Here is a 17,611-nt window from a genome sequence, read left to right on the forward strand (position 1 = left end):
GAGTTCAACAGTTTCTTATGGAGTTGCAAAAAGAATGGTGGCGACAAGAGACACAAAAGAATGAGCGCAAGTCTATACTCTGATCTCACTCTCATTTATTGAAAATTTTTCACACAATTTTATAGGGAGAAGGCAGGAAGGGAAAATGTGTCAGCAATATAATTTACAAAACATAACAGGGCGTTTAATGATGATGCAGTAAAACAAAAGAAAGTTTACTAAAAGAGATACAACAAGAATGTCAGCTAAGATATCTGAAAATATCTAGCCTGACACACAGAAGTCTCATAGGTGCCAGAAATGTAAATCTCTCACCTACGACCTTGCAGCTGTCTGTAATTTTCAACTAGCTGGCCTTGGCTCCCAGCATCCCCTCCCTTTCTCAAATAATTTAAGAGGCTAGCAGGTAGGTTATGAACCTGAGGTCTTTTGAAGACACCTGGCATTAACCAGAGAGGGGAAGTAGAGACCTGATCCTCCCAGGGAGTTTTGCAGCCTTTTTGGGTGTCTTTTTGGGGAGGAGACGAAGACCCCATCAACACCTGAGGGCATCCCCAGCAGGTTGTGGTTAGGGGTAATCAAACACCAACCTCTATGCAATCAGGCTTGCTTCTCAGGGAACTCAGAAGCGGACAATTAGGTCCTTCCCCTGTGGTACCTTGTCCTATACTCATGTGGTCCCCATTCCAGATCAGGCAAGCATTATGTGAGTTTTATGCTGTTCTCATGAGAGCCAAACACAATCAAGACCCATGTGTTGGACTGCTACCAGTCTTCCTTGGGCTCAGCTAAGCCTCTGTCAGCCAAATTAAGTCTGTGATAATGAACTTGTATGTGTTTAGATGCCAGGGAGTCAATTTTTTCTTTTACAAAACTAGTAAGCCTTTTGATGGCCCATAGGCTGAAAGATATGAGAAGAAGGAAGCCCACCATGGGTCCCAAGATTGAAGGGAGGAGAGTGGTGAGCCAGGGAGAGGTTGAAAACCAATTATGAAACCAATTTTCCTCTTGTTCTCTTTGTGTTTTTCTCCTCTCCAAGCCCTCTCTAACTTTAGCCATGCTGTCTTTCACAACCCCAGAATAGTCCATGTAAAAACAACATTCTTCCTTGAGGGCAGCACATAGCAGTCATCTTGACTGGCGGGGTCTTCTTTGACATCATTATCATTATCAGGAGAAAACTCCTCATCCACTTGTTGCACCAGGCATTCAAATAGCCATCAAGCTGCATCATTTTCCTACAGAGAAAACACAGACAACTCCTTGTCCCCATATGAGCACAGGGTCGGGTGCATGCCATTGATTTGTTAAAAGATTTCTCCATTTTACTTTAGTAAAATTTATTTTTGGTTTTTGTATGCAAATATCTATCTGATGCAGATTTACCATGCTTATCCAAATTTTAAAATTTCAGATCCATTTTGTTTTTAATTTAGGTGTCCATGGGAGTGGCTCCCCTTCTTTGTTTTTTGCAAATAAATCTTAATTGTTTAGTGGGCATGCTCTAGCATGCCTTGTCCTTGAGGACTGTAAGATATTCCAGTTGTATGGGAAACTTGAAACTGTTGACAAAATCTTTTAAAAGATTTGTTAGTATATCCTGCTCCATTGTCAGTTTTTGATTGCTTAGGAACTCGTCGAACATTAAAAGCCTGTAGACAATGAGCAATAACATTTTTTTTGCAGCTTCTCCTGGTTGAGGAGTGGCAAAAATAAATCCAGAATAGGTATCAATGCAAACATGTACATATTTTAATTTTCCAAATTTAGGAATATGAGTAATATCCATTTGCCAAATTTGATTTGGAACCAATCCTTTTAGGATTGACTCCCAAACGAGGAAGAGGCTGAAATTGAGGACAAGTACTGCAAGCCTTGATTATAGTACGGCCTGGTTTTTAGTCAACCCATATTTAAGGTTTCACTATGACTATTAAGATGATGCATGTTATGGGTATCCTGGGCTCTTTTTAACTGTCAACAATAAACTTTAGTGGCTTTATCTACCAATGCATTTTCTTTAGACAGGGGTCCTAGCAAATTAGAATGAGCCCTTAAATGTTCTATAAAAAAGGGAAAGTGTCTTTCCTGTACCAAGTTTTGAATTTGTAAAAAATAAAATTCCAGCAGGAGAAAATATCTGGATTTGACCTGCCTAGTCTCTAACCTAGGCAAAGAGTGAGCTACATACACACTATCTGTAAAAATGTTTAAAACTGCTTATTAAAACTCTGAAACACAGCCAATACTGTAGATAACTCCTATTTGCACAGATGTGCTAAACACTTGAAAAGACATTGTTTTGCTTTCATAAGCATAGACAGCAACACCAGATAATGAATCATCAGTAAATATCATTAAAGTATCAACAATTGGAATAACTTTTATTTCAAATGGAAAATCTATAGGCTGTACCTTTAAAAACTGAATTAATTTATTTTCTTGTGGCTCAACAGGTTGGACTCTGTCATAATAAGCTTACATATGTTAAAATGCCATATTTTTCAGATCTTTGACAAGGCTGAGAGCCAGCATATTTGAGTTACTCTTTTTCTAACTTCATCATCTGCTCTAAACTGCATCCTATAAAACAGGATGTTATAATGTTTAATTTTGCCAAATATTTTAAATGTATGTTTTAGAATCAAATATTAGGTAGATCTATATAGGCAAACTTTATGGTTACCCATTTTAATATTAACCTTTAAAAAAACAACCTAAACAAAGAGATTAGGTAAAATTTAATCTTGTGTACTCAACTATACTCTTTAGCATAACTTTAAATCTGCTCTTTTTAAAATAAAATCAAAGCAAAAATTTAATCAAACATAATTTATAAAGGGGCTAGCAAATCTTATTAATCCTATCATATTGTATTAAAACTTAACAGCAAAAATTAAAGGACAAAAGTTTTATTTAGCATTAAACAGAGAACTAACTATACTTAGCCTGCAGGCTTCAGCGAAAATAGACTATTCTGGCCATACCAAATCCATAGGCCAGAAAGAAACAGCATTAAATCATTTATTTTAGGTACAGGCATCCAGGCATATACTTTATATAATATTTAACAATGATCTGAATATAACCCTGCATAACGCTGGGCTAACATGGAGCTGTAGTCCTTTTTGTCCTATAAAAGAGCATAAGCAAACATTTTTCATTCAAGAATCTCCAGCCTTTTTAAATGAAGAACAACATATTATAAAGATTTTTTGACGTGATATATTGTAATAACTGCAGTTTTTGTTTACTTGGATTAAACAGCATGACTTGATTTTACCTTGTAAGAATAATAAACTAAATACCAAGGTCTTCTGATCTCCCCCAAAGGGGTGAGAAACTGTTTTTAAGTTTTTTGTTAGACTATCCAAGGATTATTATATTAAAATACCTGATAAATTTTAAAATGTTTTATAGAGTTTAATTCTGATGGTCCAGGACCAAACTTAGAGGTGTTGATTTGTCTCATGTCCAAAAATATTAATATCTTCAGTCACATTTTAAAATATCATCATTTTAATTCCACAGATAAACACATACACGCACAGATTCCAGAAGGAACAGAGCCCCCATGGTCCTGTCTTTACACAGAATAAGGTCCCAGAAACCCTCTTGCCTTTATACCAAACCTTACAAATAAAATACAAAATGAATAAAAACATTGAGGTGTTTTGTGGGTTTTCCTGGTTTCTTTGTTCAGGAAACTCAAGTTTAGTGCATCCAGCTCTGCTCAGCTGTGGATGTTTGTGCAGACTCCTCAGTGCCCCCTCCCTATTAAAACCCTTTCTCCTCTTTCTTAGCACTCAGTGGCTACTGCCGTATCTCCTTTTTTCTTTATTGCTTATTTACTTAATGAATTAATAGGCTTTACATCAGGATGTGAACTTGCCCTACCTCCTCCTCTTTAAGCTGCTCCCTATGCCTTCCCCAGCTAGCTCCAGCCCCTTTATCTTGTTGGAACCAGTATCTGGCCGACTGTCAAGGACCCAGATCTGCTGGGCATCCTCTCCCTCTGAGGAAACCAGATAACTGGAGAACTCAGAATTCCAGGTTCTCTGACACTTCTAGGGATTTGATTGATCTCTTTGAAACTGTTCTTTTTACCCACCAGCCCACCTGGGTTGATTGTCAGCAGTTTTTAAAAGTTTTGTCTGCCATAGAGGGGAGCAGACATATTATTTCAGAAGCATTGAAAAATGTCCCAGACACTGCAGGAGTCCCAACCACTTTCCCTACAAGAGGCCCAATTGGGATTCCAACATGGCTGCAGATAGGGATCATCTCCTACTCTACCAGCAGACACTACTGGCACGTCTCAAGGTGGCCACAAGATGTCCTATTAATTTGGCCAAGGTGCATGATGTCAGACAGGGGACAGATGAAATTCCAGCTGCCTTTCTTGAAAGGATTAAGGAAGCCTTCCGCAGGTATACACATATAGATCCAGAGAAGCCTGGACATATACGTACAGTTGCGTTGGCTTTCATTAATCAGTCTTCTCCAGACCAGAATCTGGCAAAGATCTTACTGGCCAACAATATTCCACACCCTAGAGATTAGCAAAGCGTCAATGATAAAGGATCCAAAGGATGACACAGACCACCACTGGGCAAGAACCATTGTACATGTTGCAAGGAGGCAGGTCACTGGTTTAGAGAATGTCCCAAGATGGCACCCAGGTCCCAGACTAAGGTCCTGGGGTCCAAGAGGCCCTAAGTATGATTGACATAAGATGCAAATTGGAGATTGCATTGTGCATCTAGGTCCCAATTTCAGGAGAGATAGAGAAAATAAATATAACATTGAAAGAGACCTTAACTAAATGGACCTTGGAGACTCGCTCTAACTGGGTGATGCTCCTCCTCTTTGCCCTTTATAGGGTTAGGAATTCTCCTTTCCATCTAGGCTTAACTCCCTTTGAGATTATATATGGGATGCAAGCCATTATAGTACCCAACCTTAAGACTGATACCACTGCTGAAGTGCATAAAACAGGTTTTCAGAAATGTTTAAGGCTTCTGTGCAAGCAGGCAGCTCTTTAATAGGCAACAGGAGATTATCAGGTTTAAAAAAAAGCTGCAAGCCTCTATGGATATAAAAATTGGATTCAACAGATAGCAAGGTGTTTCTCCCTTGAAAGTACAGCTATAAGAAGTAAAAATATATTTTATAGTTCTGTCTGCTTGTTTTGAATATGTAAATTTACCATGTTCTATATATTTTGATGTCTGATTATTTTTTGTTATTGTTCTTTTTTTCTTTTTTTCTTTATTTTTCTTTATTAATTACACTTTATTCACTTTGTATCGCCCTGTGGTTCCCTCCCTCCTCCTGTCCCAATCCCTCCCTTCCTCCACCCTCTGCATGCATGCCCCTCCCCAAGTCCACTGATAGGGGTGGTCTTCTTTTCCTTCCTTCTGTTGCTAGTCAATTAGGTCTCATCAGGAGTGGCTGCATTGTCTACTTCTGTGGCCTGGTAATGCTGCTTCCCCCTCAGGGGAGGTAATTAAAGAGCAGGCCAATCCGTTCATGTCAGAGACAGTCCCTGTTACTATTGCAATGGAACTCACTTGGATATTGAACTGCCATGGGCTACATCTGTGCAGGTGTCTTAGGATATCTCCATGCATAGTCCTTGGTTGGAATAGCAGTCTCAGGAAAGACCCCTGTGCTCAGATTTTTTGGTTGTCTTGCTCTCCTTGTGGAATTCCAGTCCTCTCCAGATCTTACTGTTTCCCACTTCTTTCCTAAGATTCCTTGCACTCTGCCCAAAGGTTGCCCATAAGTCTCAGAATCTACACTGATAGTCTGCAGGGCAGAGCTTTTCAGAGGTCCTCTGTGTCAGGATCCTGACTTGTTCCCTCTTATCTCCTTCTTCTGATGTCCAGCCTCTTTGCCTTTCTGGATAGGAATTGAGCATTTTAGCAAGAGTCCTCCCTCTTAATTAGTTTCTTTAGGTGCACAGATTTTAGTAGGTTTATCCTATATTATATGTCTATATGAGTGAGTATATACCATGTGCATCTTTCTGCTTCTGGGATAGCTCACTCAGAATGATCTTTTCCAGATCCCACCATTTACCTGCAAATTTCATTATTTCCTTGGTTTTTATTGCTGAGTAATATTCCATTGTGTAGATATACCACAATTTGTGCATCCATTCCTCCACTGAGGGGCATCTGAGCTGTTTCCAGCATCTAGCTATTACAAATAAGTCTGCTCCAAACATGGTTGAGCAAATGTCCTTATTGTGTACTTGAGAATCTTTTGGACATATGCCTAGGAGTGGTATAGCTGGATCTTGAGGAAGTGCTATTCCTAGTTATCTGAGAAAGCACCAGATTGCTTTCCAGAGTGGTTGTACAAGTTTATGTTACCACCAGCAGTGGAGGAGAGTTTCCCTTTCTCCACAACCTCTCCAGCATGTGTTGTCACTTGAGTTTTTGATCTTAGCCATTCTAATGTGTGTAAGGTGAAATCTAGATTCGTTTTGATTTGCATTTCCCTGATGGCTAATGAGGTTGAGCATTTTTTTAAGTGATTCTCTGCCATTCGATACTCCTCTGCAGAGAAGTCTCTGTTTAGCTCTGTACCCCATTTTTTAATTGGATTGTTTGATTTTTTTTTTTTTTTTTTTTTTTTTTTTTGCTGTTTAACTTCTTTAGTTCTTTATATATACTGGATATTAGATCTCTGTCAGAATATGGTTGGTGAAGATCCTTTCCCAATGTGTAGGCTGTTGTTTTGTTCTGAAGACAGTGTCCTTTGCTTTACAGAAGCTTTTTGTTTTCATGAGGTCCCATTTATTGATTGTTGCTCTTAGAGCCTATGCTATTGGTGTCCTGTTCAGAAAGTTGTCTCCTGTGCCAATGAGTTCAAGGGTATTCCCCACTTTTTCTTCTAAGCAGTTTAGTGTGTCTGATTTTATGTTGAGGTCTTTGATCCACTTGGACTTTAGTTTTGTGCAGGGTGATAAGTATGGATCTATTTGCATTTTTATACATGTAGACTTCCAGTTAGACCAGTACCGTTTGCTGAAGATGCTGTCTTTTTTCCATTGTATGGTTTTGGCATCTTTGTCAAAAATCAGGTGTCCATAAGTGTGTGGATTAATGTCAGAGTCTTCTATTTGATTTCATGGATCCACCAGTCTGTTTTATGCCAGTACCATGCAGTTTTTAGTATTGTTGCTCTATAGTACAGCTTGAGATCAGGGATGGAGATACCTCCTGATGATCTTTTACTGTAAAGAATTGTTTTAGCAATTCTGGGTTTCTTGTTGTTCCATAGGAAGGTGAGAATTTTTCTTCAAGGTCTGTAAAGAATTGTGTTGGTAATTTGATGGGAATTGCATTGAATCTGTAGATTGCTTTTGGTAAGATGGCCGTTTTTACTATATTAATCCTGCCAAGCCATGAGCATGGGAGATCTTTCCATCTTCTGATATCTTCTTCTAATTCTTTCTTTACACACTGGAAATTTTTTTCATACAAGTCTTTGACTTGCTTGGTTAGGTTCACACCAAGGTACTTTATGTCATTTGTGCCTATTGTGAAGGGTGTCATTTCCCTAATTTCTTTCTTGGCCCGTTTGTCTTTTGTATACACGAAGGCTACTGATTTTTTTTTTTTGAGTTAATTTTGTATTCAGCCACTTTGCTAAAGGTGTTAATCAGCTGTAGGAGTTCCCTGGTAGAGTTTTTGGGGTCACTCAGGCATACTATCATATCATTGGTTGTGGAGCCAATTGACTGATTTATGCTGTACTGAGGGATGAGCAGCTTTGGAGCCAGACTCACAGGAGAGCTGGACTGGGAACTGCTGAGCTGATTCCATCACAGAAACTATTTCTGTGTTCTCTAGGCTTAGTGAGTCTCTCCAAGATGTGAAGAACTGAGAAGAGAAAAGAGATGTAAGAAGCATTTTACACATCGCTTTACAAAATGGGAAACATCACAGAGCACCATCCTGGGTACTGTTGACTATATGCTGCACCTTTGGAAACCTGAATAATCTTTGGAAACCTACATAATCTCTCACTACTAAAGCCTAGCAGAGCAAGCATGGCAGTTCTAAGGTTGAAAGGACAGAATTCACCAGTGGAGGATGCAGAACATGAGATATTGAATATCTGAATTCTATGATTGAATCCAGAAAACTTTAGGATATTCATAAACCACAACCTCAAGTAGAACTAGGAAAGTATTTCCTAGGAGGATTCTCTGAGGGAAAGGTATAAGTATAATCAGGGTGGAGCCATCAGACAGACTACTGGTCAGTTTGGAATAAAAGTCAGAAAGAATGATCCCACATTCAAAGCTTCCCGGCTCTGCTTCCTGGACACCATATATGAGATCTTCCTCCTGTCCTCCATGCTGTGAACACTCAGACCCTTACTTAACAAGGTAGAGAAAACATGCTTTCTCTGATTATGTCTCTGGCAGGGATGAGTGTAACACCATCACAAGTGTAAACAATATCTGGACAGAGACAGACTTCATCCTTTTTTAAGGAACATTGACCATGTTAAGCAAAGGACAGCTTCTAGAACTAAGTAAAATTCAGTCTGGGAGGGCACACCTATTAGAAGCTTTTTGCTTGACGTGAAGTAGGCAGACCCAGTTCAAGGACAGATTTTTGAGGTAGGCAAACACACACACCTTTAATCTAGGTCTTCTGACTAGAAGACACCCATCTGATTAGGCCACGCCTTCAGCAGGAAGCATATATAAACACATGAAAGAATGAAACCTTGTTTCTTTGCCAGCTTGGCCTCAACTTGACAGCAATTGTTTCACTTCACTGGCATTAGAGCCTACTTCTTCAGGAGTCCAGCATACACTGAAGACCACCCGAGACTTCTAGCCTTGTGGATTAAGTAAGTACTGGCTTTAACTATTGTGGGATTAGCTAGAGTGCAGTTTGTAAGTCATTGTCATAATACCAATTTTACATATAAAGAGAGGTTCATACTGTGCATTGTGTTACTGTATAGAACCCGGACTAATACAACATATATGAAATGAGAGTCTCTATAATATTCCACTCTTCAGAATTTGGATATGTTAGTCCAAACTTTTAGTCATTAACCCAAGTGTCAACACAAACACACACACAATTTAGGTGTAGCTAGTGACCAGGGCTAACTTCTCTGACTAATATTCAAACTTAGATATTCAAAGAGATACAATTTTCTAAAGTCATAGAAGGGAGAACCTAGTAGTATTTGAATTAAATTTTTAATAATTATCTATAATTGTGTACTGCAGGGTGAAGAGGAAATAATCCTAGCTCTTTTTTTTTTCCTTTATCCAGTTTAATTTCTAAACTACCTATAGCAGAAATGTCAGAGGACCTGGCAGCTGAGAGCTGGGGTTCCACACAGATCACCATTAAGACATTTTCCTACAAGTGGAGCATCAGCAAGTTCCATTTTTCTCTGGAGGGATTGAGTGAAGCCATTAGTAGTCCGGTTTTCTCATCAGAAGACAATGACCAAACAAAATGGTGTTTGAAACTACACCAAAACGGGTTTGATGAAGAAAGCAGAGATTACCTTTCAGTTTTTCTGGAGTTGCTCAGCTGTCCAAAGATCCCCATTTGGGCAAAGTTCCAGTTTTGGATCTTAGATGCCAATGGAGAGAAAAGAAATAATGTGGAGAGCCAAGGTGTCAATAGTTTCCTGCCATACCAACACAGGGGATTCAAACAGTTCATCCATAGAGATTTCCTCTTGTCCCAGGCCCAATGGCTACTACCTGATGGCAGGCTCACTCTTTTCTGCAAGGTGAGTATGAGCCAAGATGTCCTCAGCCTTTCTCGACAGACATCCACGATCAAGGTTCCAAGCTGCAATTTGACAGATGAGGTAGGAGAGCTTTGGGAAAATTCCCTCTTCACCGACTGCTGCCTCTTGGTATCTGGTCAGGAATTCAGGGCTCACAAGGCCATCTTAGCAGCTCGCTCTCCAGTTTTCAGGGCCATGTTTCAACATGACATGGAGGAGAGGAGAAAGAACAGAGTTGAGATCAAGGACCTGGAGCCTCAAGTCTTCAAGGAGATGATGGGCTTCATTTACACGGGGAAGGCACCAAACCTCCACACCATGGCCACTGGTGTGCTGGCAGCTGCTGACAGGTATGGCCTGGAGGGCTTGAAGGTCATGTGTGAGGATGCCCTCTGCAGGGACCTCTCAGTGGAGAATGCTGCTCACACTCTCATCCTGGCTGACCTCCACAGTGCAGAGCAGCTGAAAATGCAGGCACTGGATTTCATCACAGTTCATGCTTCTGAGATCTCTGAGACTTCCGGGTGGAAGGTTATGGTGAATTTCCATCCCCACTTGCTGGATGAAGCATTTCATGCCCTGGCTTCTGCACTGAGCCCTTTCCTGGAACCCCCTCTCAAACGCTTGAAAAGATAAATCCCAGCACCTGCTTTCTTGTGACCTGCACCAGTCTTCCTGAAACAGCAGCCACTGTTATTTTCAGCAACTCTCAGGTTGAGAATGGTATTGCTGTCGAGTTTAAAATGAATCTGGGGATGGACAGCACAGTGGCTCACGATTTCAAATGGCTGAAAGAAGGTGGAATGCTGTTTGGTTGGACAGCCCTGGACTCTGCTTTATTCTACCTCATGTCTACCTTGTTGCTGTACTGATTTGATAGGTGTCCCATGAGTTCAAAACTAAGATTAAACTCAGTTGATTGCAACAGACGCATCTCAGAAGGTGTGCTTTGGGCTGAAACATGTCTGGATTGTACTGAGCAGAACCCATGACCAGGGGATCAGAGCAAAGGGGAAAACAAACATGAACCTGTAATGATATGAGAAGGTACAGGCAAAGAAGACTTCTTTTTAAGCTCAGTTTGTAAGGCCTGGAGTGATAACTCATTTGGGAAGAGCACCTGTTGCTCATGCAGAGGACACCTGGATGCTTCCCAGCACACACAGGAGAGGTTTCAACCATCTGTAACTGGACATACACAGGATCTGAGGCACTTTCTTGCCTCCACGGGCACATATATTTCTGTATACCAAACCTTACAAATAAAATACAAAACGATTAAAAATGATGAAGTCATCTGTGTACCCCCATTGGCCTACGTTATTTGATTCCTTCTGCCTTCCTGTGCTGTCCTTTAACTCTCTGGTCCCCTCAAACCCTCCTCCCACTTGTCCACAAAAGTTCCAGAGCTTGTCCTATTATTTGACTCTAGGTCTCTGCACCTGTTTACATGTGCTGCTGGATGAAGCCTTTCAAAGGACAGTTATATTGGTTACTGTCTGGATACAGAAATTGTCGTACATTTTTTGTTATAAATTTATGGAGGTTCCACTTTGTGTCCAAGTACTAAGCTAAAGTATTGAGGCTCTCAGAGTCCCATGAATTACCATTAGGGAAGCAGTCAAGGAATTCGTGGGGGGTGCTCAACCTGAGTTCCAGGTATCCTAGACTGCCTTGATGAATTGTTGCCTAAAAAGTTCACAAGTTCTTGGCACTTCTACTGCCAAAGAAACAAAGGAGAAAGTCCCCTAGTCTGTCAGCTCTGGAGGTGAGTCTGGTCATGGCACCTCTGTGCAGACACACAGGAGAGGCCCTACACTGATGCTGATCATGGCTACTTAAAGGAAGGACACATCCCTGAGATCCCCTGTGTGCTCTAGTGTATGAATGTGTGGTGCCCACCCATGGTTGTCTTTTTAGTGTGTCTGTGTGTCTCTGTGTTGTGGATATAAACATGTTTTTGTTTTGGTCTCTCGTGGGAGATGTGGGACTGATTCAGATTGTCCACAGCACCAGACTTCCTTCTTGGTTCAGGCTCTGAGAAGCACTCTTTGCCAGCTGCAGGTAGTTTCAATGTGAGGAATCTGGAGAGATAATAAATACAAGAGCCCAGAGAGTGTGAAGATCAGAGAATGAACAGTGCTGTTCCTGCTTTCCCTTGCTGCTCTTTGCTGGCTGTTGTGAGACAAGAAGATAGAAATTTACTGAAACAAGGATTGGACTGGCTCCAGGGGGACCAGACAACTCTAACCAGCAGGAAGCAGCTAAGAAAGAAATGTGCCCTTTATTCTGCTGACCCTTTCTCTCTCCTACATAGTTTTGGGTTTTTGGAAAGCATTGGGAGAAGGAGATATACGAAACCTATATAAACGTTTAAAAAATAATTTCAAACACTCTGTGTGTGACATTGTGTGTGACTCTGTTAGTGTGTTTCTGGTCAGTTTTCTATTTCTTTAATGATCAGTGGTTTTCTTTGGTATGAGGACGTCTGTAGCTTAACACTTGTGAACCCCTAACGGTGGGACCTTGAAGAATTTAATTTAGCCTGTGTGACTCCATTTTAAAATGAAGAGCCTTCTTGACTGGGAGCTGAACTCAGGTACCAGGAAATATCACAGAATATGCACCTATAACAAATCAAGTCTTTTAGCAATGGTCTCCAAGAAATATCACAGAAAAAAATGTTTAGTAAAGAATAGAGACAATCTCCCTGGCAATAATTAATGAGAATTCTTTGGGAAAATTCTCCCCACCATTTCAGATGTAGTTTAGAAGTATGGCATTTGTGATTATGTAAATTGTCACCTCTCCCCTATGGCTTTTACCAAATCCTGTAATGTCAAGGCATGAACCCACCTGCTTTCTGTCATGGAAACAGGTGCCCTCCTGCTTGCAATCTTTCCCTTTAAAAACCCTGCTCACTCAGAACTCGGGGTCCCACAGCACTCCTCTACTGCTGTGTCAGTGAGACTTGGGTCCTGAGTTTGATTGCTATCCTAATAAAGCTCTATTTATGAGTTTGATTCTGGTGGTCTCTGAGGGTCCTGTGATACTGGCATTACATTGGTTCTCTGACTGGGAACCATCAGGACCTTTAGGACCCCTGACCCATAGGGCTTACTCCTTCAGGTAAATGTTTTGTGTTGTCTGTCTGTCTTAAGTTTTTCGTTATATGGTTTTGGTTAACCTTCAGTCAGGACACAGAGTATGGCTTGGGGGAGACACTCAGGTGGCCATCTGCTCATTAGAGCATCAGAGAAGTCTCATCCTCTCATCAGTAATCACTTTATCCACTTGAACTTCTGTGGCAGGGCAGCTGAAGGGGGAGCAGTTTTAGCCTTTCTGGAACTTCTGTGGCAGAGAAGTCCTGGAAAAGCCAGGTTTTTGGTTTTACTTTGTACTGTATGTGATTTTTCCTTTGTTTGGTGATGTACCATGAGTTACTGTTTCATTTCTGTGATTAATTGTTTGTGGTGTCACGTTTTCCTGAAAGTGCTTGGTTCAATTTCTGTTTGAAGCCACAGCTCTTTTCACTTAAGTGATTTCAGTTTTGTCCGAGAATATTAGCCCAGGTATAGGCTGTGATTTATTCTGTTTAGTTTTGCTTTTGCCTGAAAGGGCCGGCTCCTTTTTTCTGTCATTTACTGTTTGTTAAAATTTTCCTCTTTTTTTTTTTTTGTCTTTTCGTTCTCTTGAATTATCCTGATGAAGAGACTGACTGATAATATGGGACAAAATACTCCAAACTCTTTGAGTAGTTTCTGACTCATTTTGGTGAGGTTAAGACCAGAGCTCACAGTCCTTTATTTGATGTGAAGAAAGGAAAAATGATGACTTTTTGAACTTCAGGTTGGCCCACCTTTAATGTGGGCTGGCTGCCAGAAGAAACTTTCCACCTTCCCATCTTCCTTGCAGTGGGAAATAGTATTTCAGAAAGCATGTGAGCACCCAGACCAAGTGCCCTGTACTGTAGTTTGGAAGGATGTAGCAATTCATCCACCTCCATGGATCAGGACCTTTCTGATCCTCACTAACAATCCTCCTTCCACAGGCTCTCTGAATCCAGAGGCCATTGCCCTGGCTCCCTTGTCACACACACCCCCACGTTTTACTCTGTTTTGCAAGACGGGACGGCCATGGAAATAATTTTCCACCCCCTCCATAAAGACTTCCTCCCACTCCTCACTGGCTCCAGCCCCTTTATACAGGTTGGAACCACTATATGGCCCAGCACCAAGGACCCAGAGCTGCTGGGATACTCTCCCTCTGTGGGAACTAGATAACTGTAGAACTCAGAATTCCAGGTTCTCTGACAATTCTAGGAATTTGATTGATGTCTTTGAAACTGTTCTTTTTACCCACCAGCCCACCTGGGTTGATTGTCAGCAGTTTTTAAAAGTTTTGTCTGCCATAGAGGAGAGCAGACATATTATTTCAGAAGCATTGAAAAATGTCCCAGACACTGCAGGAGTCCCAACCACTTTCCCTACAAGAGGCCCAATTGGCATTACAACATGGCTGCAGATAGAGAGCTTCTCCTAGTCTACCAGCAGATTCTAATGGCAGGTCTCAAGGTGGCCACAAGACATCCTACTAATTTGGCCAAGGTGTATGATGTCAGACAGGGGACAGATGAAAGTTCAGATGCCTTTCTTGTAAAGATTCAGGAAGCCTTCCACAGGTATACACAGAGATCCAGAGAAGCCTGGACATATACGTACAGTTGCTTAGGCTTTCATTAATCAGTCTGCTCCAGACCAGAACCTGGCAAAGTTCCTACTGGCCAACAATATTCCAAACCCTAGAGATCAGCATATAGCCAATGATAAAGGATCCAAAGGATGACACAGACCACCACTGGGTAAAAACCGTTGTACACGTTGCAAGGAGGAAGGTCACTGGTTTAGAGAATGTCCTAAGAGGGCATCCATGTCCCAGACTAAGTTCCTGGAGTCCAAGAGGCCCTAAGTATGATTGACATAAGGGGAAAATTGGAGATTACATTGTGCATATAGGTTCCAATTTCAGGAGAAATAGAGAAAATAAATAAAACATTAAAAGAGACCTTAACTAAATGGACCTTGGAGACTGGCTCTAATTGGGTGATGCTCCTCCCCTTTGCCCTTTATAGGGTTAGGAATTCTCCTTTCCATCTAGGGTTAACTCCATTCGAGATTATGTATGGGATGCAATCCCTTATAGTGCCCACCAAGACTGATACTACCGCTTAAGTGGATAAAACAGGTTTTGAGAAATGTTTAAGGCTTCTGTGTAAGCAGGCAGCTCTTAAATAGGCAACAGCAGATTCTCAGGTTTAAAAAAAAGCTGCAAGCCTCTATGGATATAAAAATTGGATTCAACAGATAGCAAGGTGTTCCTGCCTTGAAAGTACTGCTATAAGAAGTAAAAATAAATTTTATAGTTTTGTCTGTTTGTTTTGAATATGTAAATTTACCATGTTCTATATATTTTCATGTCTGATTATTGATTATAAAAAATATTATGACTTTACATAATTTCTGTCATGTCTTAAAAGCCAGATTTATAAAATTAATAAGGTTTGTAACTTGTTTATATAAAATATGAAATCTGCACCACAATGTGTTTGTATAAAAGAACTTTTCTTGCTGGCAGCCAAAGTTTATAATATCAAAATAGTACACTTGGTGTCGATTTTAAAAATATTAAATCGTCCCAAGGGACGAGCAGTCCTACTAGGCAACAGAGGAGGGCTTTGCAGCCAGTCCTGAAGATACCTGATAAAATAGGGTCAGATGAAAGGGGAGGAGGGAGGCCAGAGCCAAGATGGAGACTAGCATGCACAGTTTCTGAGCTGTGGAAGAGCTACACACCTGAGTGGGTGAGTGGAAGGACTTCTGAGGCCAGTGAAATGATGGAGAGTCTTTCTAAATGACATGAAACATCTCACAAGGTGAGAACTTTGGTCTAAGGTCACCCATGGACTTGTTTGGGGAAGGAGAGAAACAATCCTTTGATCTCCTGGCACTCCCCTTTCTTGGACCTCACTCCACCTCAGCACAGCCGACTCACTGAGATTTTCATCTCAGAGCTCATGGCCTGGGGTCTGCAGCAGCTAAGGGGAGCCCCTAGCCCCTTTGCAGCAACTGTGAGCTGTACCAGTCTTGGAGTCCCAGACCCATGCACCATTATCCCAGGGTCCAAGGTCTGCTAGTCGCTATACTGGCCCTGCAGGTTCTCTCAACCAATGACTGAATGACCCGCCCAAACTCTCAGTGACAGATAATATGCTATATACCTACCAAAGCCCAGCAGACACGACATACAAGCTAGGCATACCAGGCACTGGGCCTCCCAGGCTTGGAGAGCACAGTGGAGGGCACCCAGGACTTCCCAGAAGCACCTGGACTGGCATCCCAGCCTCCAGCTGCAGTTGGACTTTCTAACCTGGTGACTGCACCAGCACTTAGCTGGCGGAGCACTTCAGTCCTCCTGCCTAAGACCAAGCAGGGCCAAACCAGAGAGCAGAGATCCGGGATACCCTGATCCCTGCTGATGTGACCTGCTTAAGAGTGAGTGCACCCTTGAATGTCTGCAGAGCCCCAGATCCAGAGTCCTTCTAAAATAGAAGACAGTCATTGGACCCCTCTCACCCACATAACCACTGTGGGAAACAGAGGGTCACATGGGACATTGAAGCCCCTGCTCTGCGGGTCCAGAATCAAGGCACCATTCTCCTAGGGTCCCAGATATGCTAGCCACCATATTGGCTCTGCAGGGTCACCCAGCCACTGACTGAATGGCCTGCCAAAACCCTCAGAGAGAGATAATATGCTATATACCCACCAAATCCCAGCAAACCCACCCTACAAGCTAGGCAACCAGGCTCTGGGCCTCCCAGGCTTGGAGAGTACAGTGGAGGGCACCCAGGACTCCCCAGAGGCATCTGGACCAGCATCCCAGTCTCCAGCTGCAGCTGGACTTCTGAACTTGGTGGCTGCAGCAGTGCTGAGCTGGCAGAGCCCATCAGTCCTGCCTAAGACCAAGCAGGGCCAAACCAAAGAGCAGAGAGCTGGGATACCCTGATCTCTGCCATTGTGACCTGCTTAAGAGTGAGTGTGCCCTTGAGTGTCTGCAGAGCCCCAGATCCAGAGTCCTTCTAAAATAGAAGCCAGGCATAGGACCCCTCTCACCCATATACCCACCATGAGAAACAGAGGGTCACTTGAGACATTGAAGCCCTTGTTCTGTCGGTCCAACTGAGGAGCTAAGTCAGTTAATGCTGGAAATTGTGAGCAACCATTACTGGCGCCTGCTAAATATATAGTGCATGCACAAATAACCATCTAGAAGCCTGCAAGGCAGAGCTCCTCCCACATACTGAAGGATTCAACATTCTCTATCACTCTGTCCCTTGAGACACACTGACACACACACACACACACACACACACACACACTTGCCCTTCTGCTCCCTTGTACTTTCCTCCCAGAGATACAGATAGTGTACCAATGTGGGACCTCTCTCATCTTCCTGAAGAACTCTCCAGATGCCAGAGAGAGACAGTACCAGTTTGAACTACAGAATCCAGAAACAAACTGGGAAGTTTTCAGATAAGCCAATGGCCAGGGGTAGGGGAAAGAACACATCCAACATAAATCAGGACATCATGACTTCACCAGAAACCTCCAAAATTGATGGATACACCAATTCAGAAGCACAGGAAAATGACTTTAAAGCTATGCTTACAGAATTATTTGAGGTTCATAAAGAGGAAACAAACAATTCTCTTAGAGCAATAGTCATAAAAATTCGGACAGTTAAAGCTGAAATGAACAAATCT

General features: G+C 41.9%; 1 protein-coding gene across 1 annotated transcript; it reads left to right on the forward strand.

Annotated features, from left to right (window-relative positions):
- Positions 1-9,345: 9,345 nt before the first annotated feature.
- Positions 9,346-10,425, forward strand: LOC132657096 (speckle-type POZ protein-like). The gene has a single exon (XM_060393317.1). The coding sequence runs from the start codon at positions 9,346-9,348 to the stop codon at positions 10,423-10,425; it is 1,080 nt and encodes a 359-aa protein (XP_060249300.1).
- The last annotated feature ends 7,186 nt before the right edge of the window (positions 10,426-17,611 follow it).

The sequence above is a fragment of the Meriones unguiculatus genome, chromosome 10 (genome assembly GCF_030254825.1).
Source record: "Meriones unguiculatus strain TT.TT164.6M chromosome 10, Bangor_MerUng_6.1, whole genome shotgun sequence".
Lineage (NCBI taxonomy): Eukaryota > Metazoa > Chordata > Mammalia > Rodentia > Muridae > Meriones > Meriones unguiculatus.

What these genes read in the sequence shown, in the direction of transcription:
- LOC132657096 (XM_060393317.1), top strand. Translation starts at nt 9,346, where the DNA reads ATGTCAGAGGACCTGGCAGCTGAGAGCTGGGGTTCCACACAGATCACC.